This window comes from Microtus pennsylvanicus, chromosome 1 (genome assembly GCF_037038515.1).
Source record: "Microtus pennsylvanicus isolate mMicPen1 chromosome 1, mMicPen1.hap1, whole genome shotgun sequence".
NCBI lineage: Eukaryota > Metazoa > Chordata > Mammalia > Rodentia > Cricetidae > Microtus > Microtus pennsylvanicus.
In genome coordinates this window covers 130,385,079-130,411,543 of record NC_134579.1, presented here as the reverse complement: position 1 = coordinate 130,411,543, position 26,465 = coordinate 130,385,079, and the positions used below count along the sequence as shown (strand labels likewise).

The 26,465-nt window shown below is 49.1% G+C and overlaps 1 protein-coding gene across 1 annotated transcript in view; it reads left to right on the top strand.

The window, feature by feature from the left end:
* Positions 1 to 12,219: 12,219 nt before the first annotated feature.
* Positions 12,220 to 26,465, top strand: part of Tshz3 (teashirt zinc finger homeobox 3) — a 75,574-nt gene continuing 61,328 nt past the window's right edge. The window contains exon 1 of the mRNA XM_075984353.1: positions 12,220 to 12,393. Within this exon, the coding sequence (XP_075840468.1) occupies positions 12,354 to 12,393 (40 nt within the window). The 5' untranslated portion in view covers positions 12,220 to 12,353. The remainder of the gene's footprint in view (positions 12,394 to 26,465) is intronic.

Sequence of the window (26,465 nt, the reverse complement as noted above, 5' to 3'; positions counted from 1 at the left end):
GCAGGAAGTCAGCCATGAGCCAAAGGAAATACAGAAAAACACCCAGCAGTCAGGAACGTGCAAGAAACCATTCTAAGTGATGCGTCCTGGGACAATGTTTTTCAGGAGAGACCACCAAGCTGGCTCTCCAAGCCTTCTTGCTTCTTTTCCTCGCCTTTCCTGCATCCAGAGACCTTTTAAAGGCATGTGCTTTTAAGTTAAGTATCAATCCTGTCTCTTGCACTTAATGAATGTTAATCTTACAGAGTGCTCTTCATGATTTAGTACATAGCTTGGAGTGGATTTATTCTCATACAAGTCTACAAAGACTTAAGGTGAGTGCCAGGATCCAACAGCTTCTCTTTGCCTGGAGATTTCTCATCTAAAAACCTCAGAGGAGAAGAGGTTTGAGGAGCCACACCCATCACCTCTTGGAGGGGCTGAACAGTAGCTTTGTGTAGTTCCCATGTAGAAAAAAAAAACCATCTGAACCACCAGCTTACTTTTAATTTTAAATATAAGTCTAACCCAGTTGGATCTCTGTTTGCAAGAATACATCAGCTTGGAAAGGTAAAAGTGAAGCAGAGGGAACTGCCGGAAGCTGAGAAGCTGAGCCTGCAGACCAGGACACAGTGGTGCATGACAGCACTCAGGAACAGACACTGTCTGGAGGTATCCAGGGTGGGTCTTCCCTGAAACAGATCACAGCTGGACAACGAATCACAGCTGACCCAACACAACTGTGACCTAACATAAAATATTATGAGATTCATTTTCCAATCTCTGTTTTCCTTTGGAGAACTTGATTGTGCGGCTCCCGGACATGAACTTTGTAGGTGACAACGTGTGCCACAGTATCAAAAGGCTGGACACACCCGGCAGGCTCTAGGCCATCCAGGGCTCCAAAGTGAGACACTGTTTGGATAGTGTCTAAATCCTTTTTAAAAATGAGGAACACTTATAATAAATGGTGACCTTCAAATGTTGAGGGAAACTCATCATCCAAACAAGTAAATCCTCTATCTATTTTACTATAAAGATGTTCTATAGGAATCCTGAAGGAGTCTAAGTATCCATATAAACCTGTCTCTGCATACAAGTTATATGAATACAAATATATGCACATGCAAGTATACAGTCGCTGCAAATACAAATGTACATAAACATACATATGCAAAATATAATTGTATAAATACAAATAGAAACATATACACCCATACATATACAGATTTCATGGGAAAATATTGGTCTGTATTACATGTATTTTCACAGTTGGGAACCCATTAAAGAATTAGGGGCTGGAGAGAGGACTGCTGAGGTGGCTCAGTAAGTTAGGGTGCTTGCTGCCAAGCCTATGACCCTAGAGACCACATACTAGAAAGAGAGATCTGATTCCTACAAGTTGACCTCTAACCTCCATATGCATGATGTGTACATGAACACACACACGAAATGAGTAATTGAATAAATAAAAGCAAATGCAATCATTCTTTTAATTTCATGTGTATGAGCGTTTTGCCTACATGTGTGTCTGTGCACCATTTGAGCACCCGGTGCCCAAGGAGATGCGGCAGGGCATGGAATCTTCTGAAACTGCAGTTACAGATGGCTGTGCGCTGCCATGTGAGTGCTGGGAAATAAACCCAGGTCTCCAGGTCCTCTGGATGGGCAGTCAGGTCAGTGCTCTCAACCACTGAGCCAACTCTCCGTGTGTGTGTGTGTGTGTGTGTGTGTGTGTGTGTGTGTGTGTGTGTGTGTGTATCAGGGGCAGGGATGTACTTCTTTAGAATTTACCAGTGACTCAGCTGTAGAGCACCTGCCTAGCAAGTACAAGGTCCTGGATTCATCCTCAGTAACTGCCCCCACTACCACCACCACCCCCAGAATAAAAAAGAAGAGAAAAGAAAAAAAAGAAAAGTTGAGGATTTGGGTGGAATTCACCTATAGCTGAATAATTAAGGGACAGCTGCATCCTTAGAACAAAGTGACCTTTTCATCAAGTTACAAAACATTAAAGGTTAAAGAATGTTTGAAAGGAAGTTAATACTTTTAAAACACTGGGAAAATTGCCATCTGCTCAGAGGCCTGACCAAAATGAGAGTAAAGTGCCAGGTAGTCTTTGGGAGCTTCAGCAGGTTCAGCTCCAGCTCCAAACCATGAATGAAGCCCCTCCTCCTTCAGAGATGAGGGGCGGGGCTTGCAATCCAGGATCGGATCAGTGCTGCACCTGAGCTCAGGAGAGGAACCCCTCAGCAGGCTGGCTCCTAATTGCAATCTTGAAGTCATATTCCTCTCTCGCGAGGAGAGCAAATCAATGAGAGTGTCAAATTTTCCCAGCTTCTATTTTCCATCTGACCTGGATGGTGCAAATTCCATTCGCTGCTAAGAGGGAAAATAGAAACATCATCGTGGATCCGTAGCAAAGCGCTTCCTCTAATGAGGGCCTAGAAAGGTCTAAGGGAACCTCCTCATCCGCTGCACAAGGCCCGCGCTTGCTCCTCACAACACCTTCTTTCTTCCTCTCCCTGGTGCGCACTCCTGTTCTCATCCCTTTGTCTGTCTGGGAGACCTGACCACGTGACTGGAGTTCTCATGCTGACTTTAGGGGCTTCACCACGAGATGGCTGACCGACTGGTATGGACCAGGCTCTTCAACAGGGCAATAGCATGCATGCAACTCAGGGGAGCCCCCCCCCCAACCCCACCCAGAAGCACCTTCTATGTACCTCTCCCATCTGGGGCTAATCTGGACAGTTCCCAGCTTGTGGGTATCTCCCACTTTGATGAGGGGTTTTCTCCTTAGGTCCCAGGAGCTTCAGATGGAGCTGTTGCTGGGTGAGTTTTGGACCACACACCCAGTCTCCCCTTATTAATACCAAAGCCTGCACTCACTTGCCAGGGATAGGGGCAGAAGCCTCTAAGTACAGATCAGGCCTTCTAAGAGGAACTGAGTGGCTTGTCAATTGTAAATAATAGTTTAGAGGAGCTAAGGCTCAGGGCTGGGCGGGAGAGCCACCCTCTGTGTCCCCACTTTTCCACTTAGCTACTTGCATTTATGGAAGAGATTGTATGACAGACTTTTGTGCTGGAGGTTGATCAAGACCTCCTCATAAGCCTTATCTTTTCTGGCCCATAGTTGGGGGTCTGAGGATGATGGGGGAAGGACTTCCTGAGATATGGTCAATATGTAGCCAGTCTGCCAGGTATAGGGATACTCTCTCCCCAGGCCTTCCCTTGTGGCAGCCCTATCCCTGAGCTCACAAGCTAGCAGTAAGAGGAAATGCCATTTTGTATCTGAACCAACCTTTGCTACCAACTGTTTACCTTACTCATTGCCACCAGGCCCAAGATCAGAACCTCCTCCCTTTAGCCAACACTCTTGAGAGCCCTAAGTGACAGGAACGGCTCATGCAGTGGTCCCCTCTCATTGGATATCATACACTGGAAATGAAGATAGAACCTGCCAAGTGGTCTAAAGTCAAAACTAATTCTCTCTCAGATTTGTATTGTCACCACTTTTTTTGGGGGGGGGGGGGTTTGTTTGGTTGAAATAGAGTTTCACTGTACAGCCTACAGCGTAGGCTCATCCCAACTCTCAATCCTCCTCCCTTTCAGGATGTTAGGATTACAGACTATAAGACAGCAAGCCAAGCTTGTTGATTGGTGTTCTTACAGTTACTGATCCAGCCTTGGACCAGGGACTGCTAGGTTCCTGCTCTCCCAGCAATCCCTTGTTCAATGGCCAGGGAGGACAGTTGCAGACAGCTGGCTTCTGCTGAGAATGTCTATAGAAGAAGTGCTTAAAGAAGACTCACAGCACCCCTTAAAGAAGCCAGTGGACTGAGGAAAGGCTGGAGATTAAGCACTGTCTAGGGCCTGTAGGGGTGGGGCATCTCTTGGCCTTGTGGGAAGGAGAGGGGATAAAGTACTCATCACTCCACAACAGAATACAGAAACTGTAATATTTCCTAGGTTTAGGCTGGCATGGGGTAGGAAGACTTTGAAGAGATGCCTACATACATTATGTACTGAGACAGGTCTTCCAAGCCGGAGCTGGAGCTGGACCAGGTGCCAGGTGCCCGAGAAGTCAAACACTCCTTAGCCACTAAGGGCAGCCCTAGTTAAAAGCCAGTTCCCTTTATATTTTCTTGCATATCCCCCTGCTGGGCCTCTACATGCGGACTAGCAATTTACTTGTTCCCCTTTGTACATACTCACAGGGGCTGCCTTGAGCCTGGGTGCTTTTTCCCTGAGTATCCAGATGATTCTGCCTTCTGAGGCTCCTGCCAGCATCTGGGTGGAGCCTGCATCTTCATTCCCAGCAGCAAACCTCCCGCAACCGGACCACAGTTGAAGTCCCAGGCTTGGTGAAGCCTGAGACTCTAAGATAGCTCCAAGCTGGGCTACCTGCCCATGGAATCCTTCCCTTGTGGCAGGTTAGATGTGTCTGCTCCAAAATTTAGGTACTGGAAAGTCGGCCATGGCCTGAGATGAGCCAAGGGCCAACACTGCAAACATACTATTAGGTTGAGGGCCGGTCTAAATGCCTTGAGAGTCACTGCCTGCTTCTGCAATCTTTCGACTGATTTAAGTGCAGGATAGGTAGAGGCTCTATGGCATTCTTGATCCTATAGGCCATCCCCAAAGCCCTTCTGGGCCCAAGAGCACCTGTAGAGTACCACCTCCCTTTCCCCAAACCCTCCCACCCCCACCCCTACCCCCCTGTCCCAGAAGGGCCACGTTTTGTCCCGCCTCTGGAGGGCGCTAAAGGAGAGGTGGCAAGGCCAGCTTCTACTGCGGGGGGGCTCAAAGGGAGAGCCCCAGGGACTTCACCATACTCCCACCCCCGCGCGCCTAATTTGAATATTTCATTGGCTGCCGCCAGTCCGGTCAATTTATCATGCAAATGCGGGTGCCCTCCGCGCCAGAGAGGAGCCACCGCCCGCGCTGGAGAGCGGCGCCCGATTGGTGGCGCAGACAGCGGCATTTGTAATGTTTTTCTTTGGGCATTAGAGTCATTTACCAATGCCACCGCAGCCACTCCAGGCACTGCATCACACGCCACTTAAAGGGTTTTATTGGCAGCTTTGAAACTTCTTAACATGTTCTTTTATTTTATACCAGGTGTCGACCAGTGTCTGACCTTCCTCTAGTCCCACCCACCCCAAAAGCTACAAACCACCCAAACTGGTTAGTTCCCTCAGAACTGGTGCACTGGATGGGGACAGCTGTGCTTTGACTTGGGGAGGAGAATTCATAGATCCTAAATGAATAACCTGAGGATTCTTTGACGGACAAAGAGGTACTCTTCGAAAGAGAGAACTGACCAGAAAAACAGAAAGAAAAGGAGGAGGAAAATACAAGAGACAAAAGACAGGAAATAGCAAAGACAAAATTTAGTAAGGGCTTCTGAACAGGGTGTGCGTGGATCTTTAGATCTTCTAGACAGAAGAGCCCCTGGGGCCAGACACCACTTGAATATTACATAATCTGACCCTCTGGCCCCCTATCGTCCAAATACAAGTGATATTTATCAAGTTTCAAGACATATAAAAGAGAAAAGAATAGAGGCTTTTGCCCCTCTTTACCTGCCCCTATTCAGTACTATGTTTGTTCTTCCCCGTTTGAGAAGTGGGAACAGTCAAACACCATCACGAATTAGGACAGAAAAGAGGAGCGATGTAGGAAGACAGAAAAGGGAACGAGATTCCTCATAGTCTGGTAAATTCCCTGGCCAGCTAATGAGGTCTTCTGCTAAGAAAGGTGGGATGTTTGGTCCTCGATAACCGGGTGTTTTGACTGCTGGGACCTCTTGCTCCTTTATTCGAAGAGCCGGGGTTCAGCCCAGCATCAAGTCATTAACATCCGGGAGCTCTTGGCGCAGCACAGGAGCCGGTGGGCACCTCCTCAGCGGCATCCGCGCAAAGCTTTTCACTCCCGGCCAGAAGTGAGTTCCACTGTGGCTGGCGATGGCTATCTTGAGCCCAGGTTTTGTTTGTTTTTTAAATATCCAAATGGTTTCTATAAATCTATTTCATCCAGTGGGGTTGGAGAGGGAGCTTGCAGCGATGTAGGAGAGATTCAGGGAAATTCCCCCTTAGAGCCCAAGTCCGCAGGTGGACCCTGACCTAAGGGCATATCACTGGTAATTGTGCTCTTCAAATGGGCTCAATGCGGTTTTGCCCTCTTTAGACCAAAATACAAAGAATTTCTGTTTTCTTTATTTAATCTTCAGTCTCCAAAGTTTTCTGAAACTTCGGTAAACGAATGAAAAAGCATTTCGGAAGGAAAGGGAGGTATGTGAAAACATCCTTCTGAGTATGCTGGGAGGACTGTGGAGTGGGGAGGAGGGAGAAGGAATTGCCTCTCCTCTCACCCCCACAAACCCGCACAGTGGGTAACCAGGCTACCTAGCAGACACCCAGACCCTATCCCACAGTAATTATTCAGCCTCGATCCCTCTGTTAAGTCAGGCTTAGTTTTTGTTTTATTTTTCTTTAAAAGCTTTGCTAACTGCTTGGATGGGGAATGGGGATGCAGCGACCAGACCAGAAGGGAAGCCTGCAGACACCAGCCTTCTTGGGGTGGGGGTGGGGGACTACATCCCGGGGATCTGTAAGCAAAGTCTTCTCTATTCTAGACCACTAGCCTCCAACCTGCCCCGTCCACGTCTGCATCCAGATTGATCAGCTGCGGCGAGGCAACAGGAGAAGGAAGTTCACCAATCCTTTTGCTTTCAAGTCAAAGAGTTCGGCTGAAAACCCGCAGACCATGCAGGCAAAGTTGAACCTGTATCTCCAGTGTCCCAAGGCATAAGAAATTTGTAAGCCAGACCTCATACTGCGAGGGGATGGGGGTGTGCTGCGCGGGTGAGTCCAGTGTATGGCAGTGCTGGATATGGAAAGTGCTTCACACTTTTCAACATGATTCTTGATTTTGCATAAAACCATTCTCTTACATGTCGTCCAAGATTGCCCCCACCCCACCCCTAGTTTCCTCCCCAGTGCATCTGACAGGGCTCTCCAGAAGCCTGGGAGAAGTAGCATTAATAGACCGCCCCGATTTTCAAAGGTTTATTTCACGTCCAAACTGTAAAAGTTCTTGGGAGAATCCACAGACAAAGCATCTGGTTTCTTAAAACAAAGCTACCGGAAAAAGAGAAACAAACTTCACTTCTGTGTAAAAGTACCTTTAGCAAACAATTTACTGCCCGCCAAGGGCCTGGCCCAGGCCCTACTGTTCAGCTTTAGCAGGGACTAAAAACCCAATTCCAGGCTGAGGCGTGCAAGTAGTAGGGTCCTCAGAACCTAGGGCACTTCCCAATCGCTGCCTAACCCAGAAAAGTGAGGGGGAAAAGCAGGTCCATGAGGTTTTCCTCAGACTGGAGAGGACCTACTTCTGGGACTCCCTATCAAGACCCACCCCTGGGTTGTTGCCAAAGGCCCATGCCAACACCAAGGCTTCCAGAGTTCTTGCCCTTCAAGGTGACACTTTCATGGACCCAGCAGGTACCCCCTTCTAAGGTCAAAGTTTAGGCGTGAGGTGTCTCTGGGACACCAGCCAACCCTAGCTTCTTAGCATTCCAGGACCTTCTTCTTGGTGGGCACTCAACTGAAGACACACTCAAGCCTTGTTTGGACCTCGGGGGCTGCCATCTAACTTCCCTCAGTGGCCACCTGGAACAAAAGCTTGGTTGACCCCAGGCAGTGGCCAAGCTACTACTTTCCATGATATAAGTATGAACAGCATATTTTCTTGGGGGTCAGCCACTTGCTCCTCCAAACACCTGTATGGAGTCATGCTGTAATTGATAATACCCTACCTTCAAGGGGTTCTGGTTAGCCTAAGTGGATGAGACCTATGGAAAAAACAAGTCCTAGGAATGGAAACCCAGGGCTCAAAATTGACAAAGCTTGGTAAGGATGTCTAACCTTCGATCTAGACAACTCTCTTTGGAAGACATCTGCAGATGTTCCCCATCAGGAGACAGTGGACTACCCTGTCTTCACTGGGTCTAAGTTGCAGTCTTGGTGATCAGGATTACCTTCTTGGCTGCAGGGAACGCGAAGGGCTAATAAGACGACCACCTAATTTCAAGGTGAGTCTCCTGACCGAGATGCCGGCTCACAGTTTCCACCATGGGCATTTGCCATTGGGTGTTTAGGTGAGTTGTTCCACTTCCTTCAGCTCTTTCTTCCTCATTTTCTTTCAGGGGCTTACGAAATTATTCTCGGAAGTGCGGCATCTCGAGCTAGAAGTATCTGACTTAGATTACAACCCAGCACAATTCAAAGTGGATCAGAGGTTCCTAGGTACTTGGAAGGAGACTGAAAGCCTGTTGTTCTTTTAAAAGATAAGCGAGCTTCTATAAAGACTGGGGTAAACGATTTCTACTGTAGTATACCCTTTACAGAATTCTCTCTCCTCCACCATGCACGGGCTTTTCCGCCCTCTAGTAGAGTGTGAAAACAGCTGGACCGCTGTGTGTGGAGCCTAGATCCTGCAGCACAGGCTACTTTCCCCAGTGTGCCTACCAAACCCTTCCTGGCCTTTTCCAGAACTCAGCAAACCTTGGCGCTCCCCCGAATGCGGCTCTTTTCCCCTTCGGAATTCCCTAACCGCGACATGAACTGCCGAAAAAGCTGCTTGCCGGCGGGACAGACGACAGAAATATTTACAATAATAATAAAGTCAGGTCAAATGCCGGGTAGACTTCATTCAGACGTCATAGGACTAGGAACCTGCACATACCCATCCCCTGAAGTTCTCAGAGCAAACAGAAGGCCTTGGGGAGGACCAGACTCATCAGGGACACCTGTATGTGTGTATTTACCATCTGGGTAGTTGCAGAAGGAGCGGGAAGCTAAGAAGTACATAAGGGAGAACTAGAAACTGTAGCCCAGGTAGCCAGAACTACCAGCAAGCGCTGGTTTCTCAAGGTCCTGCCCTTTTTGGTAATGATAAGTCCATTACAGACCCACAGCTCCCCAGACGTCATTTCTCACTAAATGGAACCCTTCGTTTACACGGAGAGTCCATCGGTCCGCATTTCTCCCCAACAGACCCTGGGAGCAGCAGTCAGCCCCGATTATGCAAAGTTTTTTTGGTTTTGGTCCCCCCCCTCCCCTTTGAAAGCCTGCTAAATGCAGCGGACGAACTCCACAACCCAGCACTAGCCCAGGCTGAGGGACTTTTAAGGTCCGTATTCAGGTAGTTTCAGGGTCTATTTTGTGAGAATTTGGAGAACTTTTCTTTTAGTTACATCGAGTCCTGCCGCAGAAGAAAAGATAAATCCTAGTGAAATAAAAGGACTAGGTTGACCTTGCCCACTTTTCTCAGTTCCATCCCCAAAATGACCTGAAAAACTATGCACGCGTTGTGATCCCCAAGTTAAGGGTGAATAGGTGCATGTAGCTAAAAGAACTCAGCAGAAATTAGTAATCCAGGCAGTGCCAAGCCGATCGACTCTGTGTGAGTGCCCCACCGGGCAAGGCAGTGTGGTCGCAGTGTGCACTCCGCACAGCCCGAGTTGTGCATGACAGGCTGTCGCTCCAATGTGCAGCCCATTGACACTGATGTATGCGCCAATGGTTGGACGGACAGATGTTAGGGCGGATCACACAGAGCGCGGTGCCTGAGCAGGGAGGGCTAAGCATTGGCGAGCAGGGGTGCCGGCAGGCAACAAGGGGACCGGCTCTTAGGCCGCGGCGGCACGGGTTAGGGGTGCGCGGCGAAGGAACGAAGGTTGAGAGCGGCGAAGAAAAGCAAAGGGAGAGGGAAGCATCCTTTGGGTGAACTCCCAGAGCGTGTTGCCCAGCACTGTAAGCACGTCGCCGCCGGCGTGCCTAAATGGGTGCTCCGTGTTCGGAACGTAAGCCGGGACCTTCAGGGTCTGACCTCCAGCTGCAATGATCCTCCTCCAGGCCAGAGGGGTCCTGTGGCCACCAGAACCGTGAGAGAACCGTGAGACCAACGGCCGGGTCGGCCGACTCACCGATCCCTCGCTCGCAAGAAGCGTTACACGCCCTGGGGCCGCGTCTCACCGGCCAGGAAGAGAAGCCGCTTTGGCCTTTGCGACCATAAGCACCAAGCGCCTCGGGTGTACCCACCCACGAGTAAGCCACACACACAGGCTGCCCGGGAGCCCGGCCTCAAGTCGCCTCGGACTCTCGGCTCCACCCGGGATCCGTACCGGGTGAACTCAGAGAGCTCCCGCGCGCCAAGGCGCTGGAGCGGGTTTTATAGCCTGGGAGGACAGCAGCGGCACATCTGCATTCAGGCAGGCGTCTGGACCCAGCCCAAGCCCGCCGGCCGGGGGCGAGCGGAGACTTTTGATCTTACCGGTAGGGTGAGATCTTGGTCTCCAGGTCTACAAGAAAAAGAAAGCACGCTGTGAACTTTCAAAACTTGGAAAAGCAACCACAAGAAAGCATGAAAAAGAAACAGGGCTGAAGAAGGGGGAAGAGAAGAATAAGTTTAAAATAATAAGAAAACGAAGAAGAAAAAGAAGAAGAACAGCAGCAAGGAAGGAAGGCCAGGCGGCTTCCAGTGCACTCAGGCGGCTAGTCCTGGGGCGCAGGGCGCGGGCCCTCGGGTGGACTGTGGGCCTCAAGGCTCGCACTGGTGCCAGAGACCCAGCCAGAGCACCCAGACCCAGTGTTGGTCCGAGGAACTGGGGGCCCAGAGGCCACCCTAGCCACCACCGCCCAGCAGCACCCGGAGCCCGCTGCGCCGCGGCCGCCCCATTCTCGGCCTAAGAGCTGGCCCAGGGAGACGCAATCGAGCCCGCAGCGCATCGATGCGCCGCCGCCCGCGCCGCTCGGCTTCTGGCTGCCGCTCCACCGCCGCCGCCCGAGGGTCGCCCGCGTGAATTCCAGCCCACCGGCGCCCTCACCACTAAAGTAAGTGAGTCCTCGTCACCCTGTCGCCAACGCAACCCCGCCAGCCACCTCCTTCCCTGGGCTCTTCGGCCGGGTCCGCCTGCAGCCTCTGCAACCCCAATCACCCAATCAATAATCAATCCCCTTCGTCCAGAACTGCCCCCAAACCGGGCGCGGCTGAGGCGGCCCCTGTCCGGGGCTCACACGGGTGGGGGTTGGGCAGGGGATTCCCAAGTTTCTTCAGCCGCCCCCGTCCCGCCTTGGAACCCACAGTCGCCATGGGTGGGGGGCGCGGCCAGGAGCCCAAGGGGGCGAGACACGGGGAGCAGAGATTGTGACCGTCCCAAAGTCAGTAAAGGAAACTTAGAGGTGCCCCCTCCCACGCTGACCCCCGAAACACGCCTGAGAAAGTTTGCCTAAGGGGAAAAAACAGAGGGAGGTAGCCACGGTGTGTCCCAGGAGAAGAGCCCCAGGGCCCACACCCTTGGTAGCCCTGCCTCCTCTCTCTGGTGTGCCCCGGGGCCCTGGGATCTTTAAAAGGGCACCATCCCGAGCTGGGGAGCACTCTAAGGCTTTGCACGCGGCCGGTGGAGAGGAGTGCGGGCCGGGAGGGGCAGTCGGGAGCGGCCCCGGGATGAGCTCCGGTGGGGAAGGAGGGATGGGCGGGGGCTGCGGGCTCCCCCGGACGGGCTCGGCTGGGCGGGCCCCTCGCCCCTGCGTGAGCGCTCGGGGCGGAGGCTGAGGGCCTGTTCTGGGTGCCTGAACTTGGGCGGGGGTCCTTAGCAGGCACCGGGGCCGGGGCTGGGGGGCCCCCGCGGGCAGGCGAGTGACACGATCATCTCCTTTTCCTTTAAGCTTGCCTGTTGCCGACGCCGCCGCTCCAGCCGCGCCGTGGGCAGAAGACTGGACCGCTGAGCCCCGGGCCGCGGCGGCGGCTGCGCCCCCCCACCCCCCCTCGACACCTCCACCCCCGGATGCCTTGACCTCCCTGCCCGGGGGCGGGAAGCGGGGCAGGACCGGCCGGGGTCGCTCCCGGGCTCCTCCTCTCATCCTTCTGCCCGCCTTCTCCTCCCCCCTCTCCCCGCCCCCCAGCCCCGAACCCCGCGCACCTCGTCTAGGGACGGGGCGGGGGGGGGCAGGGCAACCGCTCCTCCCCGCCCCCTCCTCCTTGGGCCTCTGGAGCGATTTGTCAAACTTCCCATTCCGCCGGCAGCGTGGTCCTCCTCCTCCTCCTCCTCTGCCTCCTCCTCCTCCCCCCGCGCTCCTCCTTCCCCGCGCCTCCCTCGCCCGCCCTCCGTCCCTCCGCACGTTCGGGGATCGCGGCGGAGCGCAGCGAGGGGGGGGAAGCGGAGAGCCGGGGCGCAGCAGCATCCTGCGGGCGGCCGCTCTCCGGGGGGGAGGCTGCGAGCAGGCCCGCCTCGCCCCCCCCCGCCGCCCCTCCCTCCCTCGGCTCAGCGCGGCAGCGGCGGCGGCGGCAGTCGCGGGAGAAGCATCATGCCGAGGAGGAAGCAGCAGGCGCCCCGGCGCGCAGCAGGTACGAGCGGCTTCCCCTTCCTCCTCCAGTCCTCCTCCTCTTCCTCTGCTCGCGCCGCGCCTCCGGGCTGCCGGCCCCCGCACTGCTCGCCGCACTCCTCGCCTCTTTCTCTCCCTCTCTCTCTCTCTCCCTCTCTCTCTCTCTCTCTTTCTCTCTCTCTCTCTGCGGGCGCAGAGTAACTCCGGGAGCCCGGTAGGCTCGCGGCTTTCCTGCCGGGGTGCGCGCGCCCCCCGTTTGCCCTGCTAAGCTCTCCGCACGACCCGCTCTCACACCCTCCCGGGACTACCGAGCCGGGTTTGGTCCCCACCTCCGCCGCTTTGGCTGCAGCAGGGAAGGCGCTCTCCAACCCGTGTCATTTGGTGGGGGGCGGGCGGGGTCACCTGAGTTTTTTGGGACACCTTCTGTGTTGTCCTGGGTACTATCCGGTGCCTACACGGACTAGAGCTAGCGAGGGAGTGAGCTGGCCGATCCCTCTGGCCACCTTACTGCTAATTCGATTGATTCTTCATTTATTGGGCCCAAACCGGGTACAGCGGTGGAAACCAGAGCGCACTGAGTCTGGGTATTGTCAGATGACTGTCAGGTCAGTGTTGGATGCTGACATTTCTTTTACTCGTGAATGTCTTCTTACCCCCTCCCTCTCTTTCCGCTGCTGTTCTCTACCCTCTTCTAGCACTTAGTTCTGGGACATATCTCAGTACCCCCCCCCCTTTTTTTTTCCTCCAGGAACGTCAACTCCTGTTAGGACTGAGTTGATTTTTTTTTCTTTCTGAAAAAGAGAATCATTGAAAACAAAACAACACATACAACATTATTTTGCAATAATGTCGGTTGGGGGTACGTTGACTGGAAGAAGGGTTTCTGGCCGGTTGCCACCCTTGATTTGATGACTGATTGATCGCCCGTCATGCCTGTGCCTTTGATCTATTCATTCCCAATAAACATCAATAAATCACTTGCAATAGTGAGGCCAAGCTCCGTGACGTCAGGAGGGCCCTGTCAGTGCAACTTCAGGGATTTGGGGCGGCTTGCTGAGAGAGGACCACATATGGACGTGATGTATTTTGATATGAATAACACTCAGACATGCAGAGGCTCAGATGCTGCCTGAAGGGGAGGGCTACTTAGGAGTCCTTTTCTTTAGTCTGCCTCCCTTTCACTTCTCTTTTGATAGAAGAGGGGAGGGTTGAGAGAAGGGTCATCAAGTAATGTTCTGCATGCTGGTGGTACCCAGACTGGTGATGGTGGTACCCAGGCTGGTGGTGGTGGTGATGACCATTAGATCAGCCTGACTTCCACCTCTGCTGCACTCTGGCCTGCAGTCTCTTTACCAGGGTCAGAGAGAAGGAACCATGAGATACTTCTCCCAGAAGTGTACTGGCCTGTCAGTGTTGTGAAGAAACCTTAGGAGGGATTAAACTTGGTTTGGTGCATAGAATGAATGCGTGTTTTTCTCTGTACTCAGTGTTACCCAAATTTAGAAAGTTTGAAGATCCCAAACCGAGAGCTCACCTCCTCACTGATGCTGTCTGCTCATCCTACCTCCTCCTTTAAATTCCAGGCTTTAGCAGTGAGCTTATCTACCCAAAATAAACTCTAAAACTTTGGAGGCATCCTTTACAAAGTTGGGTAGTAGGAATGTCTTGGGCTTCTTCCAGTCTGAGATTCTTTTTCTTTCCTTTTCGGGTACACATTTTTTAAGGTATCTCTGCCTCCATCCAATGAAACATATGTGGTTGCTTCTTTACTTTTCATTTTGAATTCTGTAGTGTGTCTGCACTCTTCCACCTTGCCCGTATGACAAGTTTCTCAAACGTGTTGTTAGTTTGATTTCTGTTTATGTGTTTGTTCTGTTTTGTTTTTTGAAGCAACCTGTTCACTAACCTTTTTGCACTTTTAAGCAAGCCAGGAAATCTCAGGTCAGTTAAGGAAAATTCATTCTATAAAAACCTGACTGCAGGACTAATGGGAGATGGAAGAATGGCTTTGCTCTATCAAAATGACCCGTCAAAACGACTTTGTTTCATATTTGATTTAATTGTCTCTCTCCTGACAGGCACATTCATCAATAGCTTAATGGTCAATCAGAAGTTGGCAGAATGAGTGCTTTCATTCTTTCTCATACCCTGGTTTTGGATTTACTTTATCAGAATGCCTCTGCCTAATGGACGTGTGGAGGAGGGGTACAGGATGACTGAGAAGCTCCACACAAAACCCTTCCACATTTAGGCTGCTTCTGAGTCCGCACAGGCCCAGTAAGTGAGCTGTGCAAGCTGCCGGTTTTGTTTTGTTTGCTTGTTTGCATGGATGACTAGGAACTTCTCTGTTTTCCCTCCTTTTTTTTTTTTTAAGTTCCCACAGCTGCTTTGGGGACATACTGGGAGTGATGACAAATTGATTGCTTTGTCCCTATAGAGAGACAGTGGGAAAAAGAAAGATGTCTGCTGATTGGTGACTGGAAATCCTGTCCACAGCAACCTTGAGAATACTCGAGAATCCACACACACACCCCCACACACACCAAACTGAAAGGTCCGCTCAGCCATAAAAAAAAGAAAAGTTGTTTTGCCAGCTTCATTAGTGTTCACCTAATTAGCTGTAAACCTGATGGATTCCTGACAGCTTTAATGATTGGAGATGACAAGCTTGACGCAGTGTCATGCAGCAGAATTAGGTTTGCAGCTAGTTTGATGTAATCAAGTTGATATTACACAGTCCTGGCTGCCTTTAGTTCTGCATTAACTCAATTTTCTGCTGCAGGTGACAAATGGGCTTTGGTACCTGGATAATCATGTCATAGGAATTAGGGCCCTTTTAATGGTCTGGGGTAGAATAACAACCACAAAGGGCCCAGAGCTGGGGAGAAGGCTTGCAGATGAAGCACACAGGTGCACGCAGGCTTTCTATCTAGGCCAAATGTAACAGAGCTCCCCGAAAGGCCGAAGCAGGCTCCAAGAATCCCTGAAAAGACGGATTTCTGCAATTTAGATTTTGAAAATAGAAATTATGTATGATTGGGAGTCTTTTTTTTTCTTTGCAGAGAGGGAGAATGGGAAAGAAAGAGGAGTTTCTTCACCTGCTGGACAGAAATCTGGGCAGGAGTTTGCTTCCTCGGAGCATGTACGATAAAAGGGCCAGACATTTGTACTGGAAAGATTGTTGTTACCCATTGGAGCTGGGTGAGCACTGGCCAGTGTACTTTAAGCAAAATAGCCCTTATTCCTTGCTTAATATAGGGTCCTCCCCCAGCCACCGTGTTTGTTTTTAAATAAGTATTTTCAGAAAATAGCAGTGCTGAATTAGAGTAATCCGTAACAGCATGTTTTATTTTATCCACGTGTATATATTTTCTGGAGGATAGATCACAGAAAATCACTGTTTGACTTTTAAAAAATCTTCGGTGAGCAAGAACTCGTCAGCGACTTTTAGATTATTTTTTTTCCTTTCAAAGGAATATTCTTCTATGGCGTTCTTGAGGGGGGTAGCATTGTGATTGTGAGGGTCAGTCTTCAAGCCTCCTGACTTTTGTAAAAGGGACTAGGATCAGCTGGTGTCACTGAACTCTGTGGGCTTCCCTGGTATACGGAAAAGGTCACTGGCATTGCCAGTGGACATGCGCATGCCTGAGAAGGGGCCCGCCTAAGATGTGGCTCACCTGGTGTGTGCCTATGACACCTTCATCAAGCTGCCTCGTACTTAGGGCAGCTCCCGAAGGCAGCTTTTGCCTTTTCTCTTGGAAGCCCTGAGCACCCAGGACGACATGCCCGCATCTGCCTTGGGAATTTATTTCCTCTCAGGCCTGCCACATATTTTTCCTTTGGACAGGCAGTCTTCTCTACGGTGAGGTGGCATAGAACTGGCTATTGCTGGCCTGTGTGGGGTCTTTTATTATTATTTTTTTATTCTCTCCTCATTTCCTTTGAAACCAAGGGAACTATATACATATAAAAAGAAAAAAGAAATCAAGTCTATGAAGGAAAAAACACAAGTCAAGGAACCTTCCTGTGGGCCTCTGCCTGGGCAAGAGAACCTTCCAGAAATCAGATTCTGTGTCCCTACTCCATGATCCTGACAGCTGTCAGGGAGGGCTTCGGTGCACTCCAGGGCAACCCTTGATTGTGAGCGGAGGTTGTTGTCGTTTTGTTCTTGGGTGTGCTTGAGTGTGAGTGAAGGTGCCAGCAGCTGATAGATCAAGTCATTCTCCCGCTCGCCTCGGAACTCTTGTGTTCTCTCTCTTTTGCTAAGGATTGGTTAGTGGACTGACGAGGATGGGAGATGACGGTGGTCAGGGCCTGGGGAGACACTGTGAAATGCAGGTGAGTGGGTAGGATGCCTACCCGTGTTTCAGTCCAAGACTGACACTTTTGCAAGGAGAAGGAACATGTTCGGTGTAGGGATCCGCTCTTGCTCTCGGGTGCTTTCTGTTTTATATGTGGGCTGAAGAGTGAGGTCTGGCTAGGCTGCAAAACACAGACTCGGAGAAGAGCAAGGAAGGAACTGGCGAGTGTGCTATGGTCCTGATGCTAAAGCCTCCTTTAAGCCTATCAGGCCCTCAAGGTGCAGCCTTGTGAGCTTTCCCTCCAGGCTCAGTTTCCATTCTTACCTGCCACTGAACAACCCATGCATAGCTTTGGCCTGGTAGCTAAAAAACAAAACGTGGGGTGGTCTGTATCTACCCTTCTGTGCCAGTATCCGGCCCACTGAAGGTGCTGGTCCTGGAAATAACATTCTGCCCTTACCTACATCCTGAGTGCAGCAAGGCCAGGCCAAACCAGGGACCCTGGGAGAGGCTCCCAGTGCAGGCTCATGCTTTTCTTAACATTCTAAATGGTGGTTTCTGTGTCTGAAGGTAGAAATGAAAGGTGAATACAATATATTTTATTTGGTAACAATGGTGGAGGCTTGAACATCCAGGCAGAAAATGTGCACTTGTAATTAGACTCAATAGACAGGCAGTCATTTTTAAATTCTTTGACACCTGCATAAAATAGTCATATAATAAGATAAGATGACAATTTTATGTTAGGTTGATAAAGTGTCCTGATACATGCATTTAAATGTCTGTAAGCCTTTTTTTTAAAAAAAAATCCAGACAGATTAATTCTAGTTTCCAGTGTTTGCAGTTAGTCATTCAATTAATTTTTAAATCCTAAACAATGACTATGAATATATTTTTTTTCTTCTCTTTCTGGATTTTTTTTTAAAAAAACCTGCATGGTAAGAAATGGTGGACTTTGGAGCTTCCCTTTATTTTTTTTCAGCTTGTGTAAAAATTGACGTTCAGTGTGGACTTAAAAATTCAGGTCTCTGTGGCTAGAGTAAGGCGGTGCGTTCTTGGAAATAATCTTTGGGAAGACAGGAGCACCACATGGCCGCCTTAAGGCCACTTGCCTGAATGACTGACAGACTTGAGATTTAGGAATCATTGTTGGAAGAATTATGTAGTGTAATTGACCAAATATTGAATTTTTATAAGCCCCATTTTTTTAAAAAAGACATTTCTAGCACAGTACACTTGATTTGATCAGCATTTAAATTTTTTGGGTTTAATTAGCTTCGTTTCTGTAAATTTTCCCACTGTTCCAGCCTACATAGCCCACGAGATGTACTGGGGGTTAAAAAGGGCATTCCACTGAAAGTTGTATACCTTGGACTTTCTGAGCAGATCGCTACCTTCTTTTCTCGGATATGCAAAGGTGTGGTTCTTGGAGCATAATTTAAATTTATTTGGGCTTAATGATAAATTAGTAATCCATACAGTCGGGACACGTGTTATTAATTATAACCGTGCTTTCTTCATCCAGAACAGCTGTTGGGGAAACAGGGGAAGTTCAGATTGTTTGGAGCAGGGAGGGGAGGGCCAAACAAGGAACTCATTCACTCCTTGTCTTAATTCTTGGTCTCCTGACAATGACAATAAGGGATCACAGAGGACAGAGGATAGAGGAGAGGGACACTATCAATTTTCCATCGAGATGGCTAGTGGCAATGCTCACTAAGGTACATTCTTAGAAACACAAGCTTGACGCTCCGTGCTTTTGAGTTCAGTTGGAAACCTGAGGCTAAAAGCAGGCTGGATTGGCTGGCCTCTGTCCCACCGTGTCTCTCTCTCTCTCTCTCTCTCTCTCTCTCTCTCTCTCTTTCTCTCTCTCTCTCTCTCTCTCTCTCTCTCTCTCCACACACACACACACACACACACACACACACACACACACACACCACTTTTTCTTCCTTGTCTGTGGTAAACCAGAATGTCTTCTTCATAAGTCTAAGGTTGTAGAAAGCAAAATACTCCAAATTCTCGCTTGTTTCCCAAACTGGAGCCCTCTTCCTTTTAATAGAGAGTAAAGGGCTCTATATGTAAGGATTCAAATTCATTTACTTTTGATATTCTGTCCCCATCATTAAATTTAGCCCTATGTATTCAGTTTCCTCTGAGTTCTTTGAGAAATGCATGTTGCATAAAATAGGCAATTTTTAATGAACAATTTAATGTAAATGGGTTTTGAATTTAAATTAATATTAATGAAGCCTTGAGTGCATTTATTTTGCATACGTAAAGACTTGTAAGTCTTTCACCCATGTGCTTTTTTCTTTATGTAGGAACATTGGGTGGGTGAATGAACCAGCACCTTTTAAAGATTTACACTTAAAAAATATTAAATCGATTTTACATGTCCCCTAGTGCCAACATATTATTAAGCAAAAGTGTCACTTCATTTTAAGAAAATAGCCTGATCTCCTCTGGAACCTCTCAGCTTCCAGGGCCCTGCAAGCTGCCACTGGATTGGCATTGCTGCTGGAGAAAGCCTAACCAACAATAGTTACTACAATCAAGATGTTTTCTTTCTTTGGCTTACCTCTAATGCATTATGTATCTTGGAATGATGTAATTAATTCTGTTAGATGTAATTGCTATAATCACTTTGATGTTACACATAATAAAGGTAATGTTGTAAGCATACAAAAAATATAAACACCTTATTGTAATGAACGCTAACATTTCTTCTTCCAGAGTCTGGTTTAATACGCAAGGGCTGCGAATTATTTTGGGTCACAGGTGACAACTGGTTCGAGCTGAGCTCTTTGGGATTCCGAAGGATGGCTCCTTGGCTTGGAGGAATCTCCAAGCCTGTTGCCTAGGGATCTTAATGCCAGTTTCCTTTAAAGATGTGGCTAATTAAGAGAAGGTTTTGTCTGGTGTGGAGGAGAGAGGTAAAGGCTTTAGAAGTGGTCATGACACCAGAGGATGGCTTAGGAGGGCGTAGGGAAGTGGGAGGTGGCTGATTCCTCAGTTTTTCTCATGGTGTAGAATTATGGGAAATGCTGTGTGTGTGTGTGTGTGTGTGTGAGTGTGTGTGAGTGTGTGTGTGTGTGTGTAGGAGAGAGAGGGAGGGGAGGGAGATAATGCATGTGCTTATGGTAGGTGGAAAAAGACTACTTTTCTATAATAATATAATAAGGGAAATAAAATGCAACAACGTATTTTATCCTCATTCCATATGTTCCATGGACTCGTGTGTGTGTGTGTGTGTGTGTGTGTGTGTGTGTGCGCATGTGTATGCATATGTGTGTGTGTGTTTAGGAGAGAGAGGGAGGGGAGGGAGATAATGCATGTGCTTATGGTAGGTGGTAAAAGACTACTTCTCTATAATAATATAATAAGGGAAATAAAATGCAACAACGTATTTTATCCTCATTCCATATGTTCTGTGGACTCGAGTGTGTGTGTGCATGTGTATGCATATGTGTGTGTGTTCGTGCATGCATGCACGTGTGCTAGTGCGTGTGTTTGTGAGACTATTCATGAAATGCCAGGGCTGATATTGCCTGTTGTACTGGAACCACCTCACCACCCACATCCCAGCTTTAATGCACCCAGAATGGATCCATTCCTTCCCTCCACAGGGTATAGAAGTTTGCCTGACATCTTGGGGGAAAAAGGCTCACAGGGAAATTTCTAACGTGCATAAATTACTCTCTCCCAATGCAGCTTGCAAGTGGTGGGCAATGTGGCAGGCCAAGGAATCATACTGTTTAATTTTTTCCCCCTCTTGGGTACCCTGGGTCAAAGCAGTATGTTGATCTTTTGCATGCCCAACTGTAGCCACCCTCCCACCCCCCGCCCAGATGTTGTTACAGGGAATCTGTTAAAGCCTCGTGACCCAAGGTGAACTTGACAACAGTTTCTGTGAGATTTCCATTTCTTTCTTTATTATTTATTTCCTTATTTATTTACATGTGAGGCTTTTGAGACTGTAGCCCAGGCTGTTGCAGCTTCCTGCATGCTAGGATGACAGGCCTGTGTTCCCATGCCTGACCTACATGTGCTTCCAATGATCACACACACAAATCTGCAAAGCTGCGTGTGCGTGTGAGAAGGGGTTTCCGCTGTCTCCTAGGAGGACGGAAAGGTGTGCGAAGGGGGCATCAGTGCCCTAGCTTGTGTTCAGGGCTCCTCCAAGGATCTTGTTGGCTTTAGTGCCTGACTGCAGACCTAATTCCCAGGAAAGCAGGCCTTGGGCAGGTGGGTGTCCCACCTTGCAGGTTGGCCTAGGCCTAAAGGGACAAGGGTCCTGAGTCTGGGCTGCAGGCCTATAGCCCCAGTCCTCAGACTCCGACTCTTAGGCTGGTTTTGATGGGTGAAATGATAAAAGGTCTGTGAACTGCAAAGGCCCCTGTAATCAGGGCGGGCGCTGACATCCTCCTCAAGTTTGACAGCTCCTTCCTTTTCTGTCCTCACCGCCAGGCCTTTCTCAACCAGTCGCCCCGCCTCCCTCCCTCTACCCACCCTCGCTGCCCGCCACCCACCCCTTCCCTCCCTGTCCCCCTTTCTGCCTCTCTCTCTCTCTCTCTCTCTCTCTCTCTCTCTCTCTCTCTCTCTCTCTCTCTCTCGTTTCATGTTCTTGATCAGTCTCAGATGCTGCGAATTATTTTTTTCAGGCTGGAGGGGGAGTGTTGCTTTAGGTTTGTGGGTTTGGGCAGGTGTGAGGAGAGGAAGTCTTTCCCCCCTCCTCTGTCTGTGTGTGTGTGTCTCTCTCTCTCTCTTTCTCCCTCTCTCTCTTTCTCTCTCTCTCTCTTTTTGTACTGTAGGCCTGTTGCTAATTAATGTTCCCCCATAAGATTCTGTCGGAGTTGAGTAATGTTTTTGATCTTTATGCCTGATAACTGCATACTTAATGAGATTTCAAAGCTGTGAGTGCAGCTTCCTACAATTATTGACAGATGCCTTTCCTTTGCCATTGGGTTCAGCTTCATAAATCCTCCCGCTGTAATGAGGTTGAGCGGTACCACCCTGGCAGTGAGCTAATGAAAGGGGGGAGGGCGCATCGGCGCATGGCTGTCTGACACATTTTTTTCCCTTTAAAATTTACTATGCAGATGTCAAGCTGCGGGCCGATTACTTCAAACATGCTAATTTTTATCTTGCTTTTGTGTCAGCCCTTTGCCATTAAAAAATAAATAAATAAAAGGACTAACCTCCCTGCCCTCCGTTTCATTCTTTTTTCTTCTTCTTCTTCTTAAATCGTATTTTTAATAATCCCCAGTGTGTGGCTGCTGAGGACGCTGGTGTGCACATGGCCTTTTCCAGGTGTCTGGTAGTAGGATTGGTTTAGGGTGTGTGTGTGTGCCATCGGAAGGACAGGGGGAGGATAAAGCGCGATTTCCCCAGGCCTCCCGGCAGCCTGCCCTAAGTATGCACTTGAAACGTCGGAGAATTCATTTCAGAGTTCTGAAACTAAATCCTGGTGGAGAAGAGCCTCGCCATGCCAAACAGTCGATTTCCTTTTCAGCGGGCTCATACATCACTGACCCACCCTTTCCTCCTGACAGAATGACATATGTCATTTATCATATGGGCCTCGGCCAGACAACAGCAAGGGGAGGGAAGCCCAGTTGTCCCCTCCTCCTCCAGTACAGTACAGTGTGGCTTGCTCTCGGAGCTTTGCTGATTTGGTGCAAGAGGCAGAGGGTGGAGAGAGGGGAGGTAGGGAGAGGGGACGCTCCAGCCTGCTCTGTGTATGGCTGTCTTCAGGATGTGTGCTGTGCCATTGCCATGAGGGTACAAGACTGGCCGCGGTACCAAAGATGCTGTGTTCCTTTCTATGATCAGCCGAGCTGCACTGCTCAGCTTCCGACACTGGATGACTTCCCTGCCCTTCCTGTGTCTTCTTTTTCTCTCCCCCCTTTCTGTTCCTTCCCTTTAGTCCAGAGTGGGGAAAGCAGTTGACAGGTATCATTCAAGCAAGGCCCCGCGTGTGAGGGGTGGGATAAATGAGTCTCAGGGCTCCTGGCTTCACATGATTCAAACGTACGTTATTGAAGATGGATGTTCCTTAAAAAAAGATTGATGGTAGATGCTGGGCTTGGGGTGCCATTTATCATTTTGAATATTATTTAGACTTGCTGAGTAAACCTGTAACTTGAGAGTTGTACCAGACGGGACTGGCTATAGGCTCTGTGTGTGTGTGTGTGTGTGTGTGGTTTCATCGATTGGCCTTGGACTCTCATTGCTGCAGAGTAGACAGGAGCCCCCTTGTATTTATAATAGAGGACCCCCAAAACATAAAGGCAGGGAGGGATGAAGTTTTAATTTTGAACAATTTTAAAGGACATGGGGGAAAATAAAGTGTGTATGATTGGCGCTAAAGCTCTCTCTCTCTCTCTCTCTCTCTCTCTCTCTCTCTCTCTCTCTCTCTCTCTGTGTGTGTGTGTGTGTATGTGTGCACGTGCGTGTGTGTGTGTGTGTGTCTGTCTGTCTCTCTGTCATTCTTCCCCCATGGAGGCAGTCACGTACCAAACATTAAAATATAAACAGCTGTACTTACCGAACCCTTGTCTGATTTTTTAAATTCTGTGTCATGCTTTTTTTTTTTAAAAAAAAATCTATATTGAAATAGCTTAGCACAATATAACTTAAAAAAAAATACCGGTTGGCTTGGTTAGTCGTGTGAGAACAAAGTAAAAAACACTTGTATGTCTCAAGAATATTTGAAATAAAAAATCATCCTTTGCGGCTCCCTGCCTCAGCTCCCAGCAGCCTCTTTTTCTTTGTGTCTGCACTCTGTTCTCTGCAGCTGGCCCCCCCGACCCCCACCAGGACTGATGTGGACAGCTGTTTGCAGGGCCTGCCCGTTAATCATTTCTGCTGCTTTTGCACCCTCAAGCTCTGTGCACTGGGACACCCCCACCTACTGGAAGTACTTAGGGACGCAGGCTGGCTTGCCATTGGAGCCCCCAGATGTCTGGAGGTAGGCTGTGGCAAGGCCTTGGTGCCTGGCTCCCCAGGGGGAAAAGGAAAAGAGAAGCTGTGGCGTCTGTGCTCCAGTCTTCCGAACCACGGAAGCCCTGATAGTGCAAAAGCAGTTGTCAGGAGCCACATTCGTAGTTTGTACACAACTTTATTTGGGTTTACTAACGAAATGGAAGGCTTCTTATGTGACTTACAGTGTGACCATTCGTTTTTAAAAATGGTGAGACAGAAAGTGAGACGGAGGTCCCCCCCCCCCACCTATCAAAAACACAGGAATCTAGAATTTGTGGAGGGACTGAATGTACATGCCTAGAGGCTTGTGGGGAAAAAGTTCCTGAACATGCATAAATAAATAAATAATTGGCATCTGAAAGAAATGGGATTCAGACTGTGCCCTGGCTAACAGGCAATCTCATTCTCTCTCTCTCTCTCTCTCTCTCTCTCTCTCTCTCTCTCTCTCTCTCTCTCTCTCTCTCTCTGTGTGTGTGTGTGTGTGTGTGTGTGTGTGTGTGTGTGTGTTTTGAAAGAACTTTATTAACACTCAGATGCTTTGCACTGCCCATGGGCCTGGCTTAGGGTTCACTGGGGTTTGCCCAGCTGCTGCCTCAAACCAGGTAGCATCAGATCTGTCTTTTGTTGGTGCCTGGAATCACACCAGGTTATATCAGTCGCTGCTGCTGCTGCTTGCTGAGACTTCATGGAAGAAGGCAAAACTTTGATCATCTGCCCTTGCACTGGGCGGTGTTGGAGGTAATTAAGAGTACAAGTGCCAGTTTTCAGAAAGGATTGTAAACACCTTTGATACAAATGCCACCTTTCCATTGTTTCTCCCCCATTAGGAAAACTTTGCTGTTAATAGGTACAAGTGCAGTTCAGGTACAATTGGTAAGGAACTGAGTGCACTCATGGGGAGAAATCTTGTTTTGTTTTTGGTTCGCTTTTCTTCTTATCCCCTTTTCTCAGTTTTATGGCTGGAGACATGATTTATTGCAACCATCCATCTTGGGGGCTCATCCATCACACCCGGGTTGCTAGGAGATTGTGGCAGCAGCTGTTTGCTCTGAATCAGACAGAAAAGTTGTCAATCATCAAAGGCAGGTGAATAGCATTAGAAACACGCTATTGTCAGACGGAATAATTAATCAAAGAGAGAAAAGATAATTAAAAAGATATGACCCTTGCAAGTACTTGCTCTGGTTTGCCTGGAAAAAAAAAGAGAAAGAAAGAAAGAAAGAAAAACGGCCTGGTCTTTTCTAGACACTTAAGCAGCTGAGGGCTGATAAAATATGCACTCTGCAGTGCATGGCTTTTAATTAATTGAAAAAGGTTCAACATTCAAAGACGATGCTGGAGAAAAGTCCAGTTATGAGCAGAAGTAATATTTATTGTTTGCATGAAGGGCTTGACACAGAGTCTAACTTCCCGTTGCAAACCTCTGGCGTCCCCCTTTGGTAAGAAGGTCTGGGCTGGGGTCCTCAGGTAATGACTAGAGACAGACTGCTTACGTTTTGTTTTTCCATGCTGCTGGTCATCATCACGTGACCATGCTGGGACCAAGCCAGCCAGGATGGTTGTCTTTCGAATGTTCTGGTGAGTCTGGAAGAACCAAATTCTTTCAGTAGGATTGATTTTCTAAAAGCAAAAGGTGGGACCATGGAAGGACACACCATGAAGTGTCCACCTTCAGGGCCCACGGAACAAGGTCTGAGTCATATCTCTTGTGTAATCCGGAACTTGCCAATCATTTCCATCTGGGGCCAGCATACTGTTAAAAAAAAAAAGCCCCTCTCCCCAGCCTCCAATCAGGGTCGGGAGATCATTTCGAGCACCCGTGTTTCCTCAAAGATATATTCATAGACTAGGAAGTTCATTCTTGTTCTCTCTGAAGCTAAAATATTCCAGAGGAATTGGGGAAATGTATTAAAGACGAGATAGAAAGTGGCAGATCTCGAGCTGCTTTCCAGTTAAACATGCTGCAGTCCCTGAAACAGATCTACTCTTTTTATTTTTGGGTACTCTGCTTGATTTTCACACCATTCTCCTCCCAAAGAATAGCAGGACTTCTAAAATTAGCAGAACACAAAAAGGCTTGACTATTAGGATTCATGAGAAGAAAGAAAGCCACGTTTAAAAAAATGCATTAGAGACAGCGTTCTCAGGGCACCGCAGAGTAAGGCTTTGGCGTTCCCATCTGGAGCTCCCCGCAGGTACAAGCACTGGGATTTGTTGCCGAGAGTCCCAACAACGGGACACACTCCCTCTCCTATGATGCCTCGGTAGCCCCACTTTGGAAGATGCAGACCTGGCCGTTGGTGAGAAACAAATGACTCAGAAATGCATTTGTACCGGCCTTGGACACTGGTGGCCCAAAGAGGACTGACTTCTTCAAGACGCTGGAGAGTGTGCCTAGCCAGAACTTGACTTCCGACTTTGATGGCAAGCAACACTATTGTCTTTGAGTCAGAATCCCCACCAGAGGTGGTATCTGGGCTCTCAAGCATCTACGGGGTTCTCACCACATACCAGTTGTCTTTCACCTTCAGGGTCTGGTGCAGTGCTTGCTCATGACCAGCTAGCCTAGGCTCGGCTGTGCAGGAGAGTCCAGTGGGTGCCCTGAGAGGGTGCGAGCAGTTCTCTTGATGGCCTGAGCATGTGAGAGGTGCTTCCTTCCCCCATGAGATCTGGCTGTTTGGGGACAGACCTGGGGTAGTCATTTCTTTTCAGTGGTGTGTGTCTGTGTGTGGGTATGTGTGTGCATGTGAGTGTAGGTTCCTGCAGAGATCAGAAGAGGGTGTCTGATCCCTTGGAGTTGGGCTTA